The 18,151-nt window shown below is 42.2% G+C and overlaps 1 protein-coding gene across 1 annotated transcript in view; it reads left to right on the plus strand.

Moving 5' to 3' along the window:
- Positions 1-2,087: 2,087 nt before the first annotated feature.
- Ppm1h (protein phosphatase, Mg2+/Mn2+ dependent 1H) overlaps positions 2,088-18,151 on the plus strand; it is a 197,692-nt gene continuing 181,628 nt past the window's right edge. The window contains exon 1 of the mRNA XM_042698853.1: positions 2,088-2,586. Within this exon, the coding sequence (XP_042554787.1) occupies positions 2,342-2,586 (245 nt within the window). The 5' untranslated portion in view covers positions 2,088-2,341. The remainder of the gene's footprint in view (positions 2,587-18,151) is intronic.

The raw sequence follows: 18,151 nt of genomic DNA on the forward strand, positions 1-18,151 counted from the left end.
AGATGGATGACTAGCCCCATTTAAATCAGAAATGCCATTTCCAAATCTTACTACAGAAACATTCTAAGACGAGCCAGAGGAAATTCCTGTTTGTTCACAGGGCAAAATGTTCAGGACTAAGTTTAGTGTGAAAAGCTAATGATGTAACAGCACTTCCCTGGGACCTGCAGTAACTAGATTACAGAGAAACAGTAGTATAATATCTTACAGAATGTTGCTTCACAAATATTGCTAATGTTACCAAATTATAATGTTAAGTGTCTATTTGAAAAATAAATTGAGAGACAGTAGAAAATATTAACAGTGATTATCCCCTGGAAATGGTTATAGACTGAGTTTTCCATTTGAAGTTTTGTATAATTGCATTGTACTTATTTAGTGTATACCATGATCAGCTACAACTTTTAAATTGAAAATAAGACAGGATTTTTTAAAATGAAAATCCTATTCTACATACATACTAAAGCTTTGCAATAAAGTGAAATGAGAACTTATTAAATTAAACTCACTAAACCTATTATAGTGGAATATTCCAAAGACAATGTTGAAAGGCGAATGGACTACAACACGATTTGAAAAGGGAAATTGAAGCATGTCTTAAAGTCAGATGATAATGGACTGTGTGCTGCATGTTCGACCCCTATAAATACATAAGCAGGGATTTTCCCACTCAGAACTTTACAGTTTAACCAACCAAAGGTTGACATGCCATTATTTAAAATCCTGACCCTTAAGCAGAAGGAGGCAGACAAACCAAGAGAGAAAAGAACTGGGTAACTTGGGGTTGGTATAGATGGGAAAAAGACGATGAAGGAAGGGTACCTCAACTCCAATAGAGTTGTTCAGTGCGTCCCTGAACGAGTTTTACAGTCCTAACAAAATATATGGCAGGTAAATAGGAGATGAGTCCTATCCTACTTTTTAATTTTGCAAAAAAAAAAAATTTAAAACCTAGTAAGCTCAACATTTAACAATTGTTACCCTTGATAAAGCACAGCTGTCATTCTGTTTGGTTTTAATAGACGATGACCAAAAAAAAAAAAAAAAAAAATAGAGTTGGGAGCATTTATTTTTAACTTTAGCATTTAACTCAAGGGCTGTCATATATGTCTAACGTTTTATCTGTGCCTTTTGGGCAATTTTATCATTTGTTTGATAAAAATAAATAAATAAAACACGACTGAACCACCTGTTTGACCCTGTAAAGGAGGCCAGGTTGTTGTGGGGTGTTTTTTTTGGGGGGGGGGGGGGAGAAGATGCATCTGTTCCTGTATTGGAGGAAAATAAGAGATTCTCTAAACAAACGGGGCATTAAACTTGCTAAACAACAACTGGGGGCTGAAATAACGTGTGCGATTTCCCAGAGAGCTTCTGCTCGTCTTCACTCTCTGGCTTCCTCTTCGTTGCAAACTGGGTTGGCGCCACAGAGAAAGATAAAAAAAAAAAAAAAGGAAAAAGTCACTGTACAAATGGAGGGGAAACTTTGCACGGTTGTTGGGTCGCCTTGGTGAGGCCAAGTCTCTTCTGACACCAGGTGGTTTTCTGGTGGCTTGTGGTTTGACTCTTGTTTTCTTTTGACCCTCCTGGGAAGTCGCCGTCCCGCCCTGGATGCACCTGTCTGTCTACCGTGGCTCCTGCAAGCTCTCCAAGTTTTTCCTTTCCGACTGGCACTGGCACGGTTCCTAAGGGAGCGGATTCCTGCACCGCGACGCACGAGCATCACGTGACGACCCCCCACCCCACCCCCCCAACACACACACACACACACCCCAACACCTGTGCTGGACCCCCCCCCCCGAGCGCACAGCGCCCCCATGCCCTGCGCCCAGGTACCGGCCGGGCCGCACTTCCTCTCCCCGAGGAGGTCACGAGCGGGGTGCTGGCCTCGCTCGGGCGGGCAGGGGAGGGGCCGAGCCCCGGCCACCGCGACCGCCGCCGCCGCCGGAGCCCGGGCAGCCTGATTATCACATGACTCGACGGCGGCTGTAGCCGTGGCAGCGGCGGCGGCGGCGGCGGCGGCGGGTCCCGGGGCTGGCGCGGTGGGCGCCGGGGGCGGGGAAGGGACGCGCGGCCGTGGTGGTGGCGGCGGCGGCGGCCAGCGGGCCGCTCCCGGAGCACGCGGTGCGTCTGCCGCTCCGGCCCATGTCGCTGGCTTGCGGAAGTGTCGCGGGGGGAGGCGGCGGCGGCGGCGGCGACACGGAGCAGGGGAGGCCGGAGCTCGGCCCCCTGCAGCACTGAGCTCGGGGAGCCGCAGCCTGCATGCCCCGCGCTGCGCCCCGCCGGGCCGCCGCCGCCACCGCCGCCTCCTGCTCGCGTCGCCGCGGCCGGGCGCCGGGGTAATATGCTCACTCGAGTGAAATCTGCCGTGGCCAATTTCATGGGCGGCATCATGGCTGGCAGCTCCGGCTCCGAGCACAGCGGTGGCGGCTGCGGAGGCTCCGACCTGCCGCTGCGTTTCCCCTACGGGCGGCCCGAGTTCCTCGGGCTGTCACCGGACGAGGTGGAGTGCAGCGCCGACCACATCGCCCGGCCCATCCTCATCCTCAAGGAGACGCGGAGGCTGCCCTGGGCCACCGGCTACGCAGAGTGAGTGCGGCGACCCCCGCGGCGCCCCGCGCCTACCCCCTCCCCAGCTCCCCCTCCAGGCCCTTCCCTGCCTCCTCTCCGGGCTTCGGGGCCCCAGGCCTTAACGGGGAACAGTCTACGTCCACGGATCGTTTCCCTTCTTCTCCCCACTTCCCTTCCCATGCCCCCCCCCCCCCGCGCGTCCCCAGCGCTGGGACGCGGTGTCTGCGCCCCCCTCCCTCCTTATGGGTGGTGGGGTAGCGGGAGGGTCACAGGTTAGACTGGTCGTTGGTCTGCAGGTGACGACACTTGGGGGTAAAAATAAAAAGTGGACGGAACAGCTTTGCTGAAGTTGAAACACAGTAGGAAAAAAATCTGCAATCTGTGCGCCCACCCTTCTCCTCTCCCCCCGCAAAACAATCCGTGTGCCCCCAGGTGAAGAGAGGCGGGGGCAGAGGCTTGGAGGGGCTGTGGCTGCGCCTGGGGGCGGTCTCAGTTTCCCCGACTTGCAGCCAGAGTTGTGTTCCTTGGCTTCTGATCCATCGGGTAGTGAAACGCTGCGTGTTCGGTCATCGCCAGCACTGTTTCCACCCAAGTCCTGGGAGAGGGAGGAAACTTACTCAGGTGTCTAATTCTAATTCAACGTTTTGTTAATCAGATTTGGCGATTAAGTGAGCGTTTGGGTGATTTGCTATTTTTAAAACCGATTAAGCTAGGCTGGTGGCGCGTGGACTGGAATTGAGGGGGTAGGGGTGCAGATATCGTGTCGCCCTTCCTACTCCAAAGCTTCCTCCCCACTGACTATTAATAACCATCTTGTGAATGGTAGGATAAGTAACGGGTGCTCTCCCTGCCCCCCACCCTGCCTCCATTATCTACTATTTAAGCTAGACCATATTTGAAAAGTAGGAAACGGTGATTTAGATCAGAGTTCTAACATTAATCATGACCCTGCGGGTACAAGGCGCACACTGAAACCCGGGTGCCTAAGCACACCTTCCCCTTCCTTTCCCTTTAACCTTATCCGCTTCCAATCTTAGCCCTTCCCACCCAGGGTATGGCTTAGCCTTCTTATTGGTCCATATGGGAACCAATCGGCTTTCCTTACTCCTCGGCGCCGGGATGCTGACCTGCTTCTGGTGGCTGGATACCCCCAGCTGCAAGGCTCAGGGATGCTCCACAATGCTAGAGATGGCTTGACAGGCAACCTGCCTGTATTCTTGAATACTGTCTTCCTTCCTGCCTCATTTCATAAACGATTCTCCCTAGCCGTGTGTATAAGTGGGGATAGACGCTTGGAGTGTGAGGAGACCAGACTAAGTGGGATGGTTGCTAAACAGAACAAAGAGAAGAGAAGAAGAGAAGGGAAGAGAAGAGGAGAGGAGAGGAGAAGCAGAAACGTTAATGGACAATAAGAGATCCGTGAGGAGAATGGAAAAGAGTGAAGATGGTATAAAGTAGCAAAGTAACTTCCAAAAGAAAAGTAAAACAAAAGTAAACATCTGTGTAGGGAAAGACCTAAAGGAAAGAAAAAAAGTCTATATACTTAGTAGGCCTTTGGGGGGAGGAGGGGAGGAGGGGGGCATGGGCAGGGAGAGTGGTATTGAAAGCCTATCTGGACCCTTTGCAGGGAAAGTGGAGGGGGGGACTTTGTACTGGAACAGTATAGATTTGTAGTCATATCAGTGGGCTTGGCATAAGAAGAGCACTGGACTAACAGTGGGAAACAGACTCAGGTAAATAGGGACAAAGTTGTGCGAGGTAGGAAGATACTAAAAACCCTGAGGACAGAAAACCCTCGGGCACCATAATGAGCAAACATAGGCTGTCTGGATACCAATGGTAGGTATGTAATGTAGCCAGGGCAGTAAAGGAGGTTAAGGAATTTCAGATGAACAGACAGGAGGGCCGAGACTCTGCCTAATCTTTACAGAGCCTCAGTTCTCCTCTCTCCAAGAAGCTTATCTTTCTCTAGGCTAGAAGATGAGAAATATTCAATTGAAAACTAGAAAGACGGTGGTAAAATGTTTGATTTTCACAATGAGTTATGAAAGTAGTACATGGGTGTTACAAAGATCATAGAAAACTGTCAACTCCCTTCCACCCCTCTTACTCTCTACCTAGTATTCCAGTGTTTGGTGATGTGTGCTTTTCTGGACCATTTTAATGCCCTCGTAAAAAAATATATTTATTTCCTTCCCCCAAAAGATTCATACTAAGGATGCTCTGTAATATTTTCATAAAATGTCATGTGGACATTATGCCCATTATTCCCGTTCAATACATGTAGAATTTCACAAATGATAGTAATAAAAGCTTACATAGTTGGCGCTTACTATTTAGAGTTTACGATGTTTTTAAATTCATATTGTGTCATCTGATTTTTTACTGCAGTCCTAGGAAGTAAGGACTATCCTTCCACTGGTAGACATGGTAGAGTGATGAAGGGTCTTGCCCTGGGTTGTACACCCTTAGGAAAGCCTATATTTTAGTCCAAACAGTCCAACACTAGAGCCCCACACTTCCAAGCCCTCTCTCTGCAGTGTTACAGTTGCCTGAACCCAGGTTTGGCCAAGACTTTGTCTTGTCATCTTTTTATCTTATCCTCTTATCAGTAGAATACACTACTACTTTCTTAAACTGCACTGAGGGTTTTCTTCCTGCAAAGATATATCCTAAGTGACCTAAATGGATGAAATAAGGAAAAGAGAAAAAGGAAGAGAAACTGTGGGTAATTAGAAGTGGTCGCCAGAAATACTGCCTTTTCCTAGAGTATCTAATGGGAGGTAGAAATTCTCTGCCCTTTGTTCTAGAAGGTCCTGGAGGGGGGATAGAATAAGTAAGAATATTGCTCTGAGAGTGGCGGTAAGAAGTATGCTTTATTCAGAAGAGTTTTGCTTCCATGTCTAGAAGGGAATGTAGTTTCAAGCCTTCCTGGGGACAGAGAACTACCATCATTTGGTGGCTGATTGAAAGAGTGAAGAAGAAAAGTGGCACTCTAACGTTGATGACCAGCCCTTTATGAAGAGAGAGAAAAGTCTATTTTTTTTTAATATGGGCTGTTAATCCCTTTCAAGAATGATTACAAAATTATTAAGTGAAGTAAGCCAGGCCCAAAGAAGCATAGGTCCCATGGTTTCCCTTATTTGCATAACTAGTATATGACTAGGACAGGCAGCAAAGGTCAAAAGCTATGTACATATGACCATGTAAGACGATGCTAAGCAAAATGAACCCCAAGATAGGGACACAAGAAGTTTTATCTTTGTTGCTGTTGTTTTAATGTACTGTGTGATTTTTTGTTTTCTTTTGTATGTTCTTCCCCCATGGTATAATCCCTGTGTGCCCTATATCTTGTCTATACATCTTTCTAATTTGTGGAGGGGAAGGGAAATAACAAAATGCTTAAATAAGGATACAGATTGACCCATTGTAACAATGAGATGTACAAGACACTATGTTGAAAACAAACTTTACAGCTGGGGGTGGGGAGAAGGAGTTGGGGACATGAGGAGGGAAGGGATGGTAGGGGAAAAACAAAGGAGGGGGTAACAATGCTCCATAGGAAATGCACTCATTATCTTACTCACGTAACTCTAACCCCTTTGTACAGTAAAAAAAAAAAAAGAATATAGTAATGACCCTAACTATAAAAGTCTTCTTTTTCCCCTCATTACCTTTCTGAAAGAAGTATTCCTGGGAAAGAGTAAGAATATTTTATAATTTGATCTTCTCTCTTTTGCCTCATGCTTATTCAACTTGCTTGTTTTACTATACTACTTGACCCATTCCCCCAGCCCTTTTTGTTGGTTAATTGGAGATAGAGTTCTGGAACTTTTCTGCTTGGGCTGGCTATGAACCATAATCCTCTGGACTCAGCTCCCTGAGCAAGTAGGATTATAAATGTGAACCCTGGCCTCAGCTCTTCCTTCCTTTTATGCCTTTTTTTAAACTTAAGTTCAAATGAAATCATGGACTTATAGTGGTACTAAGTTTGAATTCAGGGCCCTTCAATTGCTAGGCAGAGCCTTCACCACTGATCTAAGGCTCCAGCCCTGTCTCCTTTTTGTTGTCTTTTTGTCCAGATGTGTGCCAGGACTACAGTTCTCCCATTTTATGCTTTCTAGCATAGCTGCGATGGCAAGTGCATGGCATCACAACCAGCTTCTTCCTTCCATAAAATGGAAGGTCTCAACTGGTCATCCTAATCTCAGCCTCTTGAGTAGCTAGCATGCAGGTTGATGCCACAAAACCAAAGACAGTAGTAAATTTTGTTAACTTTGTTTCTATTTTTGTTGTTTTGGCCATAGCTTTATTGGTTTAGTGCTTCTGAGCAATTTTGAATCTAGATATTTGGAGCCTTTATGTCACACTGGGGAAGCAAACTGTGTTTTCTTTGTAGCATTGTGATTAGCTCTGTACTTGAAGGTCCCAAGACCTTTATAGGCACCTGCTGTTAAAGAAAACAGGATCTTATAACTGTTTAATTAATAGAGAAAACTTTATTTAAAATCATCACAACATAATGCTCAGGCTCAACTCCTGACAAGAAGGGTAAATAGCCACAGAGCAGAGTGAGGAGTTACTAAGATATATCACTCACACTAAACTGATCTGACCTAGCAAGCTTAGGCTAAAAGCAAGCCAAAGACTTGTATATCAAAGGCAAAGGGTGAAGAACTTTATTAGAAACCAAGGTTAGGGATTCCTTCTGAGCAGACTTTGTAAGATTTGACTGCAGAAGACCCCAGAGTAGGTGTGAAGGTTGTGACTTATGAAGAAAAGAGATCAGACAACTTAAGCAAAGTTTGGTCAAGGAGAAAGTCTTTACTACCCCCTGAAAATGAGGACGGGGGAGGAAGAAGGTGAATGAGGTTACAGATGTTTATCCATGCTTTGATTGTCATTTACATGCATTGCCTCAGTAATCTGCCATTGACTGGGTTCCATATTGACCATGGGGAAAACACACATTTCTGGGTCAAAATGCAAAAGAATCTGGATAAACCTAAGACAAAAAAAAAAAAATCAAGTACCATTCCAATGTTGTTCTTTCACATTTTTCACTAAGTTTTCCAATTTAGAACTCTAGTAGATACTTTTCCTTTAGTCCAGTAACTTTATGCTACTGAATTCTTCTCAAAGTAACTTAACACTTAGGTTTCAAGAGTTTTGACATCCTCGGTTGAGAAAAACCAGCAACATTTGGGTTGTCTTCCATGTGTGTGTGGGAGAACACCCTAGAAGACTTTTGCAATGCTGGCACTCTGCAAATACTGGCTTGGCTTGATGAACTCTATATAACTTAATATTCAGGTCACTGAGGGCTTTATGTGGAATCAGTTTGGAAAATATCTCTTTGCTTTGCCCCTGTTTAATTAATCAGTGGAAACTATGTTTAAAACTTGAATCACTTTCAGCTAAGGGCCAGTCAAGTGAGTGCTATCCAAGAAGTACTTGGTTTAATAAAGACTTCTGAATGTGGTGCTGGGAAGTGCTCCTGAGAGTCAGGACATCACTGTGAGGTGTTTTTCTTTTTTCAAAAAAGAGATCACCCACTGTAAATATCAGGGGAAATCAAGGTACCTGTTCTGTTGCTCTTTTTCTGGTGTGGTCGGATCAGTTCTGTCTTCTGAAATACATTTTATTTTATTTTCTCTTTGCTTTCCTTCTTTCTTTCTTCTTTCTCTTTGTGTTAGCATTAAGGCTCGAACTCAGGGTCTGGGCACTGTCCCTTGGTTTGTTTTTCTTCTCAAGGTTGAGTCTGTACCACTTGAGCCACAGCTCTACTTTCGGCTGTTTATTGAAGACAGGAGTCTCATGGACTTTTTTGCCTGGTCTGGCTTTGAACCTTGATCCTCAAACCTCAGCTTTCTTCGTATCTAGGATTATAGGCATGGGCCACCAGTGCCTACTTAAGCAGAGTCCATTTTGAAAGGGAATTATTTTTTCAGATTACTGGATTTGGGGGACTCACAAGGACAGCAGCACAAAGTGCAGTATGGGTTTTTGTAGTAGTGTTTAGTGTGCGTGCAGTGTGTGTGTGTGTGTGTGTGTGTGTGTGTGTGTGTCTTCATCGATAACTTGCACAAGCCAGGGCTAATGGACCTTTCAGGGTGGTTGGGTAATTAATCATCATAGGAAGGGGGCTGTGGGCAGACACAGAGATAATTACTTGGCAAGCTGAGAGAGCTGAAGTGGCTTGTATACTCTACTGGCCTACCAGGGAGTTGAAAATAGATGTTTAAAGTTTAAAACATGAGGTTTCTTTACCATGTGACCTTTTTCATATAAGAAGAAAGAAACCTCAAGTAATGAATCGATTTTTTTAAATAAAAAATGCAGCAGATTATTGAATTACTATATTTAAGTGTCCTGGTGTGGTGTATTAATAGTCATTTTATGCCTTTTTGAAAAGGTGAGCATTGACAAATTTGATTCCAAGCATACAGTTGGCAAAAATAAAAGATGGTATGTAAATGTTTGCTAGGAAGCAAATTTGAAGGTACGGTGACTACAGATGAGAGGCTGTGAGGGGAATGAGGCTGGGAAATCAAATGTAATAACACAAAAAAGGATATTACTGTTTGGGGGTTTTACTTAGTCTTAAATAAAAATAAATTAAAATAAATCAATATAAAAATAGATACCATACTTTGTTGTAAATAAACAGCCTATGAGGATGAACTATAGGAAATATATTTGAGCTGGGTGTTTAAAGGCTCCTACCTGTAAACTTTGCTACTTGGGAGGCTGAGATCTTAGACATAGTTTGAAGCCAAATTGAGCAGAAAAGTCTGAGAGACTTTCATCTCCAAGTAACAACCTACAAGCTATAAGTGGAGATGTGGTTCCAGTGGTACAGCACCAGCTTTGAGAGAAAAAGCCAAGTGAGAGTAATAGGCCCTGAGTTTAAGCCCCAGTAGTTTCAGGAAACAAACACTTTTGGAAGGTTCAGCCCATGGTCAGGTGTCAAATGACTTTGACACAGTATATCCTAGCAGGAGTACTGTACAGAAGAGGCCTGTTTACCTCATAGTGGCCAGGGAGGAGGGAAGTGGGAATTGAGAGAGAGAGAGAGACAGAGACAGAGAGACAGAGAGAGAGAGGGAGGGAGGGAGGGAGAGGGAGAGGGAGAGGGAGAGGAGAGAGACTGAGAGGGGGGTATGGAATCTCCTCTAAGGATGCCCAATGATCTAACTTCCTCCCCTTGACCTTGAAATCCTAAAAGCTTCCATCTCTCCCAATAGTGCCACAGGCTAATGACCAGCCCTTTGACACATGGCCTTAGGGGACATTTAGGATCCTAGCTGTATCAATACTTGCAAGTGAATTCCTGAAGGTCTAGTTCTCAATCTTCATGCCCTTCAGGATATGTTCATCTTTATTTTTTTTTCTGAGATGGATTCTTTGGCAATGATTCTGTAACATGCTGTATTATATAAGTTTTGAATTTTCTGTTTAAAAATAATTAGACATATCATATCTCATAGGCAGTAGGATGCGTGGAATGATAATAACATTAAGCTGATAACATTTCAGCCAAAAGCAAAGATTTGCCACTGTTGCAATTGACACTGAGCTCTTACTGCCAACAGTCTCTTCTTGGTTACCTCCAATCCCCCAATATTTAAAATAGTCTTCATTGCTCCTTTCATACCCTTGTTTGGAATCTGCCAATAGGCTCTGCTTTTACACTGCCTCTAGGTTTCAATACAGGTGCACTCAGATTCATGTGAACATTATTTTATTTGGGATTCAAATGCAAAGAGCTTTCTGCAAGCACATTACAATGTCTGTTTCCTGATTGAAAAACTGCTTTAATAGTTTTATTTTCTTGCTTTTCAAAGTGCTTCTTGTTGCCCAATAGGCTTGATGCTTGTCAGCTGCAAGTTTAATTAAACTCGTGCTGAGAATATTATTTTTCTAGCAGAGTTTGACCCTGAGGCAAAAATTTCTCTTGTAAAAAAAACTGTCATTCATAACTATGAATGTGAAGAATTTAAAAATACTCTTAGATGCCTACTAACCTGTCAAAACTAGAGGAAGGCACTAAGTACTCAAGAATGTACATAATATTTTTCCTCATTGCAGTTTTGCTTATTGTAGGCACTTCAGATTCTCATAAGCATTATGAAGGACATAAACATTATACATAAATTTTATCATAATTTGAATTGACAATATCTGTGTATCTATCAGTATATATTTATGTATTCGCAAACTGAATTAATTCTATCTATTCATTGGCAGCTTTTCACTTCAAACAGAGAAATTAAATGTTGTACTCTATTATTTCTTAAATTGTTTTTTGTTGCTTTTGCTGTTGTGTGTTTGAGCTAGAGACAGGGTCTGACCTAGCCTGACCTAGAACTCATAAAACTAATGCTTCATCCTTTTAGATTATTAGCATGAGCTACAATACTAGGCCTTCACTGTCATTTTCAGCAGTTGCACTGTACTCTGCTTATTGTCACAGCATATTTATTTTCCTTACTGGTAGTTAATTTTTCACTACTAAAAACAATCCCTTTTCTTGGAGTTCATTTTATAAAATATTATTTTATATGATTGTATACACATAGCAACCACTCCTATACATATCCTCCATTGGCCTCAGTGTGTGAATGTCTAGAATCCTATATAATTTGTCATATCCCAGTGTGTGTGTGTGTGTGTGTGTGTGTGTGTGTGTGTGTGTGTGTGTGTGTGTGTGTGTGTGTGTGTGCGTGTACATATTTTTTAATCATTCAGGGTGTTTACTTGTCGATTTACAGGCACATTCTTCCTAGTTACCACAAATGAGAGAAACCATGCAGCCTGTGTTTCTTTGGCTCTGGCTTACTTCACTCAATACAATTTCTTCCAAGACTTTCGATTCCTTTATGAATGGTACAATATCATCATTCTTTCTGATGGATGAGTAGAATACCATTGTGTGTGTGTGTGTGTGTGTGTGTGTGTATCACATTTTCTGGATAAGGTTGATTCCATATCTTAATTGGTAAATGGTTACTGTTTTTGTTTTCATTTTCTTTTGTTTGTTTGTATTTGGGAGAGTCTGGGGGCATAGAAAAGGTGGAGTGAGGGTGAACAAATACAAGAGTGATGCTCCCTAGATATTTGGAAAATGAACTGTCCATCTTGTGGATGAGGATGGGAGGGAACACTTGGGGGAGAGCTAGGGAAGGGGAGACATGGTTCAAAAAGAATTGTACTCTTTACCTAACTTACATAACTGAAACATCTCCGTACATCACCTCTACAATAACAATGAATAAAAATAATAAAATAAAGGGATAGTAAGGGGAAACAAAGGAGGAGGCAACAATGCTTGATAAATATACTCATTGGGCTGGGAAGGTGGCTCAGTGGTAGAGTGCTTGCCTTGCATGCATGAGGCCCTGGGTTTGATTCCTCAGCACCATATAAGCAAAAAGAAAAAAGCTGAAAGTGGTACTGTGGCTCAAGTGGTAGAGCGCTAGCCTTGAGCTGAAAAGCTGAGGAACAGTGCCCAGGCCCAGAGTTCAGGCCCCATGACTGGACCTCCCCCCCCCGCAAAAAAAAGAAATGTACTCTTTACCTTGCCCAGTAATTGTAACCTCTCTGTATGGTATTTTCACAATAAAAAAATAAAAATAAATAAAAATAAAAACAATCTCTGGAGGGGGTGTTATCTAGAGATATAGCATTTCCCTAGCATTTCTGAGGCCTTGGGTTTGACCTCTGACATACATATATACATCATTGTTCTGGATGAATGAATGAATAAGTGAGTGAATGAATGAATAAACAAACAAGTAAATAATAGTCCTGGGATACACAGCCTTACATATATATCTTGGTTAAGTCATAATTTGAAAATGATGTCTTCATAGGAATGATATTCAAGTGGGAATTTAAAAAAATGTAATGTAAGTATTATATTTGAAAGTCTTCTCAGATGAGTGATTTGTTGAGCTGTGCCCAAACTGAAGTGAAAAACATTACTGCTTCATGGTAACATTTAAGCTTAAATTTTAGAGAAATGTTTTTTGAAGACATGTTTAATACCCTCCTCCAAAGTACAGCCCACCAATTCTTCAGGGCTACAGGAACTTCATAGCATTTATGTAGTTGAGAGAAGTGAGTGACATCTCTTGTTTACATTGTTTTAACTTTTAACAAATAATCCTGAGTGAGGCATGAGCATTGCCATAGGTACCTGAACTCCCCCAATTTTTTTTCTGTCCGTCGTGGGACTTGGACTCTGGGCAACTCAAGGCAAGCACTCTACCACTTGAGCGACAGCGCCACTTCTGGTTTTCTGGTGATTTATCCTACCCAGGCTGGCTCTGAACCGCAATCCTTGGATCTCATTCTCCTGAGTAGCTAGGATTACAGGCATGAACCACTGGCACCCAGCTTCCCCCAATATTTAATATAGAGCAGTGTGTGGTACTGCACAAATATGTGTCCACTAAAAGAGTGGACACATAATGAAGTTCTTTGCATTTCAAATGAAGGAAAAACCATCTTTGTTCTGAAAGCTGATCTAAAATGACCTGTTCTTCTCCTGGGAGTGTAACAGTCCCCACTATTCCTACACATTTCAGATCCATCTGGAAATGAATGTTTATTGGCAGATTCTGTATGCTCAGCACCTGGGTTGCCCTGTGGGGAAAACAAATACATCCAGCTTTCCAGCTTTTTAGTAGGAAGGATGCATGTAAGAATGGATGGTGCTAGGCAAAGTAGGTTTCTTGGTGTACAAGAATGAGGGATGCATCTTGTGCAAGGATACTGAGCTGGAAAACCCAATGACATTTCTGAACACGGGCTCCATCATGAACACATGTTCGCTGCCCTTTAGCCAATTCACTGCTTTATTCTTTCCTTTGTGTGATTTTACTATTTTTTTAATTGAAGCAGTATATAGCCATTCCTCTTTATCCATGGTTCTGTGGTTTTAGTTACCTGTGGTCAACTACAGTCCAAAACCCCGAAATGGAAAATTCCAGGAAAATTCATAAATTTTAAAGTATGCACCTTTCTGATGAGATCTCACCCAATCCCATCTAGTATGGAATCCCTATATCCAGTATATACACACTGTCTGTGTTACCCTTTTACTTAGTTTTGGTTATCAAATGGACAGTATCTAACAGAGTGCTTATATTCGAGTATCTCTTCTGTAGTAGCCTAAGGATTACCTCAGTCCACTCACTTCATCTTATCACATTGGCTTTGCATCCTCTCTTCTCCCAAGAAGGGTGGGTCTACTTTCAGAAAGAAGAGGCTGAATGTACATAACTTCTACAGTATAGGTTTATCATTAGTTCTTAATCTTTTCCTATGTCTAGTTTCTAAATGCATAGACTATAAACATAGACTATAACTGTAGTTTTAAGTAGTCATTGGAGTCCTTGGAACATATTCCCTATGGATAAAGAGGGATTACTGTATTCATAAATTGCCTGCTCATCAATCCTTTATGCACACGCTAAAACGTTATTGAATTAGGTATAGAGTATATTGCTCATGTTGAAGCCAGCAGTTTGCTTTGGATACAAAAGCTCAGAGTTCTCTGAAGCTCCTTCCTCTCCCTGTCCCACCCCAAGTCTTTACTTCTTGTACAGATATGAAAGTCTAAATTTCAGCAATTAAATATCCACCCTGATACTGACATTTGTTCTGATGATGACTGTGAGGGTTTTTGTTTTTGTTGTCAACTCTGATGATAATTTATTAGAAATTAACACTAAGGAACTTTTCAAATGTTTAAATTCTTTTAACAAGTATGTAAGCATATTCTTAATGGAAAAAATGGTATTTTCCCAAACAAAATGTAAGAAGGTTATCTATAACTCGCAACACTCTCTAATATGTGGCATGGTGGCAGATAGCTAGGTACTTACCAGCTTCCACAGTCAGTTGGTTGGACTATCACAGACATAAGCCAAACCCATATGTATTCATGAGAGAATGAGATGGAGAAAGAAAAAGAGCATTGTCCTGGTTTTCAACTCATACATACCTTGATGAGGTTCTAAAGCAGTTCCCAGACTACACTGTAAGGACTTCTGATGTAATATTCTATCTCATTTTTATCTCTGTGGTACAGACAGGAAAACATGGACCACTTTTAAAAGGCGATGGTACATCATACATGCTTGTATATAAAGTTAGGAGTTCACTTTCTCCTCCTTTGGGCTGCTTAAGATCCTTAGATGACTGAGGAAGGTTAGTATTAGCCACTTTGATCAATCAAAATGATAGGAGCCCCAATTGTTTACAGACAGAACTAAAGTACACATCTTTAGGCATGCAGGTCCATAACACTTCTGGGATTACTTAGTAATATAATGCACTGCTTTTTTTTGTATCGTCATCATCCATTGTCTGTCTATTTCACTTAGTGTATGAAGAGTAAAGGTACAGAGCTTTTAGCTTGGGGCTTTTAACATTCTTTGGGGGAAGACAAATTTATCAAACTTATGCACAGTATGGCAGTTGAATATCGTGGTGGTGGGGAAGCACATGATAATAATGTGAAGAGGCAGCTCGAGGTCATCTTGGCTCTACCCCCAGCCAGCCTGTGGCTTCGGCAAGCTGACTCCCATTACCAGTCCTCAGTTTGCTTAATTTCAGAGTTAGGTCAGTGATTTAATCCTTTCTGGTTGTGCAGTGCTGTAGGAATAAGTGCCAGGTTAGAAGTGGTTCACAGATTATCTCTTACTGACTTTTAAGTAGGACAATTGAATATAGCTCACGAAAAACCAGTGGTTTTTCATCTGTCTTATTTACTGAATTTCAAAATGCAATCTCTGAGGGATCAGTTGACTGAATATACATTAGGACAAAAGGCAGAAGTAAACTGAAAACATGCAAATTTCTTAATTTAGTAGCAATGAAAATCAACTCTGATGTATTGATAACTAGTCCCCTTGAATAGGGAATAATCTGCCCTTCTCTACACTTTGTGGCACTGAAGAAAATAGCACCCTGAAGGGATTATACCATTGTTCTGGAGAAAGAACAGTGCTGGAGGAATATCAATACCAAATTTCAAACTGTACTGGAAAGCCATAGTAATCAAAACAGCTTGGTATTGGCACAAGAACAGACCTCAGGACCAAAGAAATAGAATTGAAAACCCAGAAATGAACCCATAGACCTATAGCCACCTAATCTTCAATAAGGAAGCTAAAAAAATAGAATGGAAGAAAGACAGCCTCTTAGGTAAATGGTGCTGGCAAAATTGACTAATCACCTGTAGAAAACTAAAGCTAGATCCTTATATATCACCCTGCACCAGAATCAACTCCAAATGGATCAAAGACCTCGAAGTCAAAGCAGACACCCTGAAAACATTACAGGAAGGAATAGGAGAAACCCTAGGTCTCCTTGGCACAGGCTGAAATTTTCTTAATAGAGACACAGAAACACAACAAATCAAAGAAAGGTTGGACAAATGGGATTGCATGAAGCTACAGAGCTTCTACATGGCAAAGGACATAGCTAGCAAGATCAATAGAAAGCCTATGGACTGGGAGAAGATCTTCACTAGCCATACAACGGACAAGGGTCTCATATCTAAAATATACCTGGAACTCAAAAAATTAAATCCCCCAACAACAAATCCTCAAAGAAACAACTGCCCGATAAATGAGTGGGCTAAAGACTTAAAGAGAAATTTCTCTGAAGAGGAAAGAAGGATGGCCAATAGACAAATGAAGAAATGTTCAACCTCCCTAGCCATAAAAGAAATGCAAATCAAAAAAACATTGGGATTCCACTTCACCCCAATTAGAATAGCTACAATCAAGAACTCTAATAACAACAGATGCTGGAAGGGATGTGGATAGAAGGGAACCCTACTGCATTGTTGGTGGGAGCGTAAACTTGTTCAACCACTTTGGAAAGCAGTATGGAGGTTGCTTAAAAGACTCCACATAGAGCTCCCCTATGACCCAGCAATCACACTTTTGGGCATTTACCTAAATGATCACAAATGAGACCATACTAAAGCTACCAGCACAACTATGTTTATTGCAGCATTATTTACCATAGGTAAGATATGGAACCAACCCAGATGCCCCTCAGTAGATTAATGGGTCAAGAAAATGTGATATATATATATATATTATATATATATATATTATATATATATATGAATTCTGTGCCTCCATCAGAAAGAATGACATTGCCCCAATTGTTAGGAAATGGAAAGACTTGGAAAAAATTATAGTAAGTGAAGTAAGCCAGGCCCAAAGAAACAAAGGTCCCATGGTTTCCCTTATTTTCAGTAACTAGTATATGTCTGGGACAAGCAGAAAAGGTCAAAAGCTATGTACATATGACCAGATAAGCTGATGCTAAGTGAAATGAACCCCAAGATAGGGACACAACTGTTTTTTTCTTAAGTGAGGTGTCATGTTGTCGTGATAGCACAGCAGCACAGGGCACCAAGCCTTGGGGCGTCCACCAAGAAGCCTAGAAAGCTTTCTCGAGGTCCTTGGCCTTGAGCTGAACTTTAAAGAAGTCAGCCAGACCGTGGAGGGTTGGGGAGGGAAGACTATGGTTGTCAGGGAAGGTGAGAGTGGGGTGCCCCCACAGTCATGAGTAACCTCCACTCATTGCTGAGGGAAACGTCAACCGTATTTATAATGTACCATGTGATTTTTTTTTGTTTCTTTGTATGTTCCTCCCCCACAGTATAACCCCTGTTTTCACTGTATTTGATGTCAGTGCCCTGCATCTTGTACATACACTTCACTAATTGGGGGAGAGGAAGGGAAAATCAAAATGTTTAAATAGGGATACAGGTTGACCCATTGTAACAATGAGATGCATAAGACATTATGATGGAAAACGAACTTTACAACTTAGGCGAGGGGGGGTAGTGTAGTTGTGGAGGTAGGGGGGGATGGTAGGGGGAAAACAAAGGAGGAGGCAACAAATCTTGATAGGAAATATACTCATTACCTTGTCCATGTAACTGTAACCCCTCTGTAAAGTATTTTTACAATGAAAAACATATGAAAAATGTAAACTTGGTTAAAACCTCTTACTGATCCTCCCAGGAGAGAAAGGACTGGCAATGACAAATAGTCTTGAATCTTATCTCTCTGTGTCAGTCCTAAGCTATTCGGAGGTGGGTGACCCGAGAACATCCCCATGGCTCTTGGAATTGTGCTGTCACTTGGCCCAGAGCTAATGTCCTCCTGCTTTGGCAGCTAAATTGCTGTGGAGGGCAGCTGTACTTGATGTAATTTTAATCAATACCTTGTACAACTGCATGGCCCTGCAGCCACTGTGTCACTTGGCTTGCTGTGACCATCTCTGACCTAAAAGTAAAGGACATGATGTCTTGCTTGAGATTTGGTTTAATAAAGTCACAACAGTGCAATTGTATTTTAACAGCATTAGGAAGCTTGCTCCTGAACATACATACATATATATATGTGTGTGTGTGTGTATCACAATGTGACATATTTTATAGGGTTCTGAATAGTTCTGCTCTTTGTGAATTGAACCGTTCATCTGCTGTGTTTTTGTGAAGAGGAGGATAAGCAGCAGGCTGTCCATTTCCAGCGTTAAGTAG

This window comes from Dipodomys spectabilis, unplaced genomic scaffold (genome assembly GCF_019054845.1).
Source record: "Dipodomys spectabilis isolate Male_0828 unplaced genomic scaffold, ASM1905484v1 ptg000234l, whole genome shotgun sequence".
Lineage (NCBI taxonomy): Eukaryota > Metazoa > Chordata > Mammalia > Rodentia > Heteromyidae > Dipodomys > Dipodomys spectabilis.